This window comes from Branchiostoma floridae, chromosome 4, assembly GCF_000003815.2.
Source record: "Branchiostoma floridae strain S238N-H82 chromosome 4, Bfl_VNyyK, whole genome shotgun sequence".
In the NCBI taxonomy this organism is placed as follows: Eukaryota; Metazoa; Chordata; class Leptocardii; order Amphioxiformes; family Branchiostomatidae; genus Branchiostoma; species Branchiostoma floridae.
In genome coordinates this window covers 28,151,228-28,157,704 of record NC_049982.1, presented here as the reverse complement: position 1 = coordinate 28,157,704, position 6,477 = coordinate 28,151,228, and the positions used below count along the sequence as shown (strand labels likewise).

The window sequence follows — 6,477 nt, the reverse complement described above, 5'->3', positions numbered from 1 at the left end:
AAGAGAGTATGAAAATATAATTTTGCCCTTTCTCTAAGTTCATTATAAAAAATGTCAAGATTTATCAAATAAAGGATGAATGCATGTGGCCGCTTTGAATAAACTTTTGTTATACTTCAACTTATCTTTATACTTAATACTAAATACATCATCATCGCGGGCTGCTTGCCCGGACCAAGTCCACCCTCTCCTTAAACGTTAATGTATTGTTATCCTTTATACTTGATATAACCTATGGTTGTACTTTATACTTTAACCTACTGCTATACTTTATACTTTATATAAACTATTGTTCTTTGCATTTTGAATAAGTCATTTATTTTACTACAAGTATTTTGCTCTGTTTGGCCTGTTAGATTTCAAAAGATGATACCCTTGGCCTTCGAAAACCACAATCTTTCCAATCCATTATCATCAAAACTTTCAAATTCTAACTAAGCTAAGTTACAAAAAGTACAAACCAACACACATGTTGACCACACATCTTTGTTTATTAACTGAAATTCAACTTAACAAGCCATATAATTTCTGTATCAGATAAAATGCCATACACGAAAAGAAACTTGTATGCGTATAAAGATAAAAAAAACCCACACAATTGATTCAGCAGTATTACAACAATGGCGGATGATATTTGAGATCGTTACGGCTATATAGACGTGGATTACATGTACTGTCATGTTGTTGTTATTTATGTGTTGCGATGAAGGGCGGTGATTGGTTGATGTAGCCTGTCACGTGATGCAGTGTTAGCACGAAGGCGAGGTAGATGGTGGTTCTCTGGCGGCACGAGGCGCCATCACAGGAGCTACTCCTCATCTGGGAAAAGAAAGAAAAACATCCGTCAGTTACAAAAATTCAAAGGAAACAACAATTAATTTACAGTTAAAACAATTATTCGAGCTAACAATGCCTAAATATACATATATACTTTGATATATTCATATGAAAATGAACAAAAATGAACTGAACAGAAAAGTATGAAATAATTCTAACAGAAACGTATTGAATTAAATCATATCAGTGGTATGATCTTAAATGTGCATAATGGTATCCACGTACAGGAATACTTAAGAGTGGACAGAGAAAAAGCAACGAACACATACGGCTATTGGACTACAGTAAAAAAAACGGGTTGGGACTTACAATCTATCGACCGGGCTTCCGGCTTATCAGCGACCTCCTGCTCTTTGCGCTTGTAGTCGTCTTCAGCCAAATGGGGCAGCTCGCTCCTCACCTGTAGGCAAGTTTGTACAGAAGGGTCAGTACTGCTACATTAAAAGCACAACAGCTTTCGAAACTCCCCTAATGCACACATGCACACAAAAACTGAACAAACTATTACATCTTAAATATCTACAAGGGAATCAAAATACAGGAATACTTAAGTGCAGACAGAAGAAGCAACGGACACATGCGGCTATTGCACTGAAGTAAGAAGATGAGGCAGGGACTTACATGCGACAGGGCGCGAGCCTTGAGAAATTCATCCCCCTTTGACACCTCCCGTGCTCCAATGAGGCCAGGCATTTTCAGCGGCGAATGTTTCCACAGCCTGACGGCAATGTCCTGTAGGCAAGTTTGTACAGAAGGGTCAGTACTGCCACAGTAAAAGGATATAACAGGTTCGAAACTCCCCTAATGCACACACATGCACACAAAAACTGAACAAATTATTACATCTTAAACGTCTAGAATGGAATCAACATAAAGGAATACTTAAGCGCAGACAGAAGAAGCATCGGACACATGCGGCTATTGCACTGAAGTAAGAAGATGGGGCAGGGACTTACATGCGACAGGGCGCGAGCCATGAGAACCTCACCCGCCTTTGACAACTCCCGTGCTTCGATCACCTGGGCAGCCATTTCAGCGGCGAATTCTCCTACAGCCTGACGGTACAGCATGTCCCTCACCTGTAGGTAATTGTACAGAAGAGTCAGTACAGCCAAAGTAAAAGGATATCAGGTACAAAACTCTCCTCATGCACACATTTTAAACATTGCAGAAAGTAATTATAATGCCTTTGAATAAGACTCCTCTTAGAAAAATTCAAGTCTCTACAGAACAAAAAATGCAACTTTTACAGTTTAAAAGTATCACTTGTACTAGTAAGAAATAGAACTACAGGTGTTAATCAAAAGTACAAGATATAGGACTGACAAATTGGCGGTCCGGGTCTTCCACCCGGGCAGTCATTTTAGAGGCCTCAAGCTCTTTGAAGTCTTTTCCAGCCTGCTTGTAAAGCTCGTCCCTCACCTGTAGGCAAGTTTGTACAGAAGGGTCAGTACTGCCACAGTTAAAGGATATCAGGTACAAAACTCTCCTCGTGCACACACTTTAAACATTACTGGAAGTAATTATGATGTCTTTGATTAAGACTCCTCTTAGAATAATTCAAGTCTATAGAGAACAAAAAATGCAACTTTTACAGTTTAAAAGTATCACATGTACTACTAAAATGGAACTACAGCTGTTAAAGGACAAGATATAGGACTGACAGATGGGTAGCGCTCCATTTCTTCCACCCGGGCAGCCGTTTCAGCGGCCAGCACTTTGAAGGGTTCTCCAGCCAGAAGGTACAGCTCGGCCCTGTCCTGTAGGCAAGTTTGTACAGAAGGTTTATAGTACTGCCACAGTTAAAGGATATCAGGTTCAAACCTCTCCTCATGGACACACTTAAAACATTAACGGAAGAAATTATGATGTCTTTGATTTAGACTACTCTTAGAATAATTCAAATTTATACAGATCCAAAAAAAATGCTACTTTTACAGTTCAAACGTATCACTTGTACTACTAAGAAATGGAACTACAGCTGTTAATTTAAAAGTACAAGATATAGGACTGACAAATTGGCGCTCCAGGTCTTCCACCCGGGCAGTCATTTTAGCGGCCAGTTGCGCTTCGAATCCCTCTACAGCCTGACTGTACAGCATGTCCCTCACCTGTAGGCAAGTTTGTAGAAAAGAGTCAGTACTGCCACAGTAAAAGGATATCAGGTACATAACTCTCCTCATGGACACACTTTAAACATTATACGAAGAAATTATGATGTCTTAGACTCTTAGAAGAATTCGAGTCTACACAGAACTAAACAAATGCAACTTTCACAGTTAGGAAGTATCATATGTACTACTAAGAAATAGAACTACAGCTGTTAATTTAAAAGTACAAGATATAGGACTGACAAATTGGCGGTGCGGGTCTTCCACCAGGGCAGTCATTTCAGCGGCCTGTTGCTCTTTGAAGTCTTTTACAGCCTGTTCGTACAGCTTGTCCCTCACCTGTCGGCAAGTTTGTACAGAATGGTCAGTACTGCCACAGTTAAAGGATATCAGGTACAAAACTCTTGTCATTCACACACTTTAAACATTACTGGAAAAACATGCAACTTTCACAGTTAGGAAGTATCACATCTACTACTAAGAAATGTAACAATAGTGGAAATTGTATTGTAAAGTGATTTCAGTGCACCATATTGTATTGTACTGCTGCGATTATCACATGTACTGCTAAGAAATTGGTCTAAAGCTGTTGAGTATGCTTTGGTAGGGCATACCTGGCTGATTTCATCAGTATTTGCCCTGGCCTCTGATCCAATGCTATCACTGTAGTCGGGGATGAACACAATGCCCCTCGATCCTGCCTGGTCAATACCTACGCGGGCTTCCTTGTTCACCACTTTTTCGTACTCGGCCGGGGCCACCTACAACGAGATCATGATCATATTAGTTTTCCTTTCCCTTGCACAAACTATACCTCAGCAGGGAGCTGTCCAAATTGATTTATTGAGTGGATAGCAAGACATGAGCAAATAAAAGGAATAGACTTCCGGTGGAGAAGTACATTGTAAATGTGTTTTAGTGTTGTGGATGTATGACCTCAGCATTCCTTTACCCAGTGCACCATTCTGTATTGTACTGCTACGATCCATATAAAGAAAGAAAAAAGACCGGAACAGTGTGGACAACTTAGAACTAAAGTTTTTAGATTCCAAAATTACAGTTCAAGATACAGGGCTGACATGATTTTTTAAAATGATAGACTGACCTTGGGCAATTCATTAGCTTTGCTGAGCTGGTCCGATTCAGCTTTGGCAGCACGTTTCTTGGCAGCAGCAAAGTCATCGTCGGCCTTGGGGCGTCCTGGAGAAAACAGTAAAAATATTGTTCGTTATGCTGTACACTATCCTACAGTTTTTGTTCTACAGAAGAAAAAAACACACGCACTAAAGTACTGGATACTGCCGGAGGGCCTATAACTTAGTACATCACAGACTTGTGCAAAACAGCTTATTTTCTGCTAGCGCTTCTAATAAACAGCAAATAAACAACAGTTTAGAACAACAAACCGTAAATATGTTGATTTACAAAAGAAACGAAGAAAAAACTCTCGCCTGTAAACTTACAAACCAAATTAAGCTATGGGCACAAACCGCCGCACGTGCAAATACGTGCTGTCTACGTGCCAAAACGTGGGCAATCTTTGGGGATCCGTAAGTGGTAAGTACCGCCGCCGTACGAACTCGTAGGGAATCCGACCGATTTTGGAGCGCGCAGACACGCCGAAGAACAAATCAGCAACAACAACTCACCTTCAGCTGCGATGACGACTGCAAGGAGCACGGCAAGTGTCGCGATGTGTCGAAATGACATGGTGACTCAGTCTTCACTCGTATTGGCCAAAAACCTGAAATAAATACAACTACAGTTAGTATTCGTCAAACCGAAATGTCCACACTAGAGGCAGCGATTGCTATTGTCCTAGTTATAACGGACCCCGTCTTCTGTGTCCTTTGCTTAGCCAGAAAATGTCAATTCTACCCATGCAAATTCACAGGTAGACTAGCCAAACTGTTCTCCCTCGCCCCACCCCCTGTCCGACCAAGAGCAAGACCCTGTCTACACAGTTTTTCGAGTGCCGGCTGATTTCTCAAGTCCCTTTCTCCTCTTCAATATTGAATGAGCTACACATTCAAACTGTTGAAACATTTTCAAAGTAGAAAGGAATTACAGATTTGCAATTTGAAAAACAAAAACCATAAGTGCCCGATTGTACATACCTCAAAAGAAATTTCTAGAAAAGTCAGTTCTAGTCTCGTCTCCTCCTCTGTCCAGAACGGTATGACTCGATTGGAAAGATTCCACCAAGTAGTGGATTTGGCACAGACCAATGTGGGCTGTAGAGAGGGGAGTTAGTTTTCCTTCCCTTTCTTTAAAGTTCATATTCCAGAAATCTAAATTTGAATTCAAATGTGAGAAAAGTAAATGTTCCTGCTGGTAGTTTTATGTTTTATAAGGTGTACTTCTTCGGGATCGAGTTCCAAGAAGTTAGTCGTATCTTAGCATTGGAAGCTCCCCTTTTAAGAAAAGTGGTTGGAACCGATAACAATTCACATTACGTAAAACGTGTGCTCTCTGTGATTCTTAGCTAGAAAGACAACATTATGAAAGCATACCCTGTCCTCAATCCTCGTGGGAATGTCAATTTTTGGTCCCTGTCTCTGGGCAGATTTTTGAATATGAGGTCATAGTTAGGAAACGTAACTGCCTGTCCAAAATCATAAATCTTGCTGATCGAATTTTTTTCAATCTGTAATGATGCGATGGTCATCTTAGGAAACTTAACCACATGTCAAACACATAGCGATGTATATATGTAGTAAAAACAGCTATTTTTGAGTTTTGATGTTTAGAAGTAATAGTGGATCCAAGTAGCATATGGGCCAGGTTAAAAGATTTCAGGGTTCGATTGGGGTGTTGCAATATATGCTTAGACCACAAAAACTCACTAAACTTTTCTCACATTTCCAAGCTTTCATCGAACAAGACTTATATATCGTTAAGAAAACTATGAGTATTTATTATATCAAGAACTAAAACATTTTAGCGATGGAATGATATGATGAATATCCGAGAGTTTTTCATATCCAGTTTATGTAGTCTTTGATTCTCGGCCAGCTTGAGTACTTTTGGAGCACTTTGTAGACTCCTACTGGTGATTAAATTTGCACCGTCATGGTTAAGATATCCCCATATTTTACACACAATATAACAGGCTGACGTAAGTGTTGTTCCGAATGTTCTAGAAGACTTAACTGGCCTCGAAATCAAGTCTCTGATGGACCACGGACTTGGCTGGTGAAGTAGTACTAAGATATTGAATCAATGCAGTAATGGCCAATGAGATGTGGGTACTTAGCGAGGCTATAAATACCATTTTGTAACGCAGTACTCGTACTTGCAGATACTTGCTGGGCTTTCAACTATCGTTACCTTTACTAAAAAGATTAGGTTTTCCGTGCTGTTTGTCAGTGAATGTGTTACCTTTAACAATGCAATTTTCGCAACGCCCATTTAAAAGCGGCATATAGTTTATAGCTGAAAAGACATGCAAGAGAAGAAAACACCATCTGTCCCTCATATATGCCCGTGGGAATATTCATTTTCGGTGCCTGTCTCTGGGCAGATTTCT

At 40.2% G+C, this 6,477-nt stretch overlaps 1 protein-coding gene across 1 annotated transcript; it reads right to left on the bottom strand.

Annotated features, from left to right (window-relative positions):
- Positions 1-230: 230 nt before the first annotated feature.
- LOC118414235 lies at positions 231-5,240 on the bottom strand. The gene is made up of 12 exons (XM_035818136.1): positions 5,066-5,240; positions 4,598-4,692; positions 4,054-4,148; positions 3,563-3,709; positions 3,192-3,287; positions 2,853-2,948; positions 2,502-2,597; positions 2,164-2,259; positions 1,794-1,916; positions 1,459-1,569; positions 1,147-1,237; positions 231-819 (listed from the first exon to the last, which is right to left on the bottom strand). The coding sequence occupies exons 2-12, from the start codon at positions 4,656-4,658 to the stop codon at positions 809-811; spliced, it is 1,023 nt and encodes a 340-aa protein (XP_035674029.1). The 5' UTR covers positions 4,659-4,692; positions 5,066-5,240; the 3' UTR covers positions 231-808.
- Between the last annotated feature and the right edge of the window lie 1,237 nt (positions 5,241-6,477).

Coding starts and splice junctions, on each gene's coding strand:
- LOC118414235 (XM_035818136.1), bottom strand. CDS start 4,658: ATGTCATTTCGACACATCGCGACACTTGCCGTGCTCCTTGCAGTCGTC. Junction 3,288..3,562: donor ATACTGATGAAATCAGCCAG/GTATGCCCTACC, acceptor ACTTGCCGACAG/GTGAGGGACAAGCTGTACGA. Junction 2,949..3,191: donor AAGACCCGCACCGCCAATTT/GTCAGTCCTATA, acceptor ACTTGCCTACAG/GTGAGGGACATGCTGTACAG.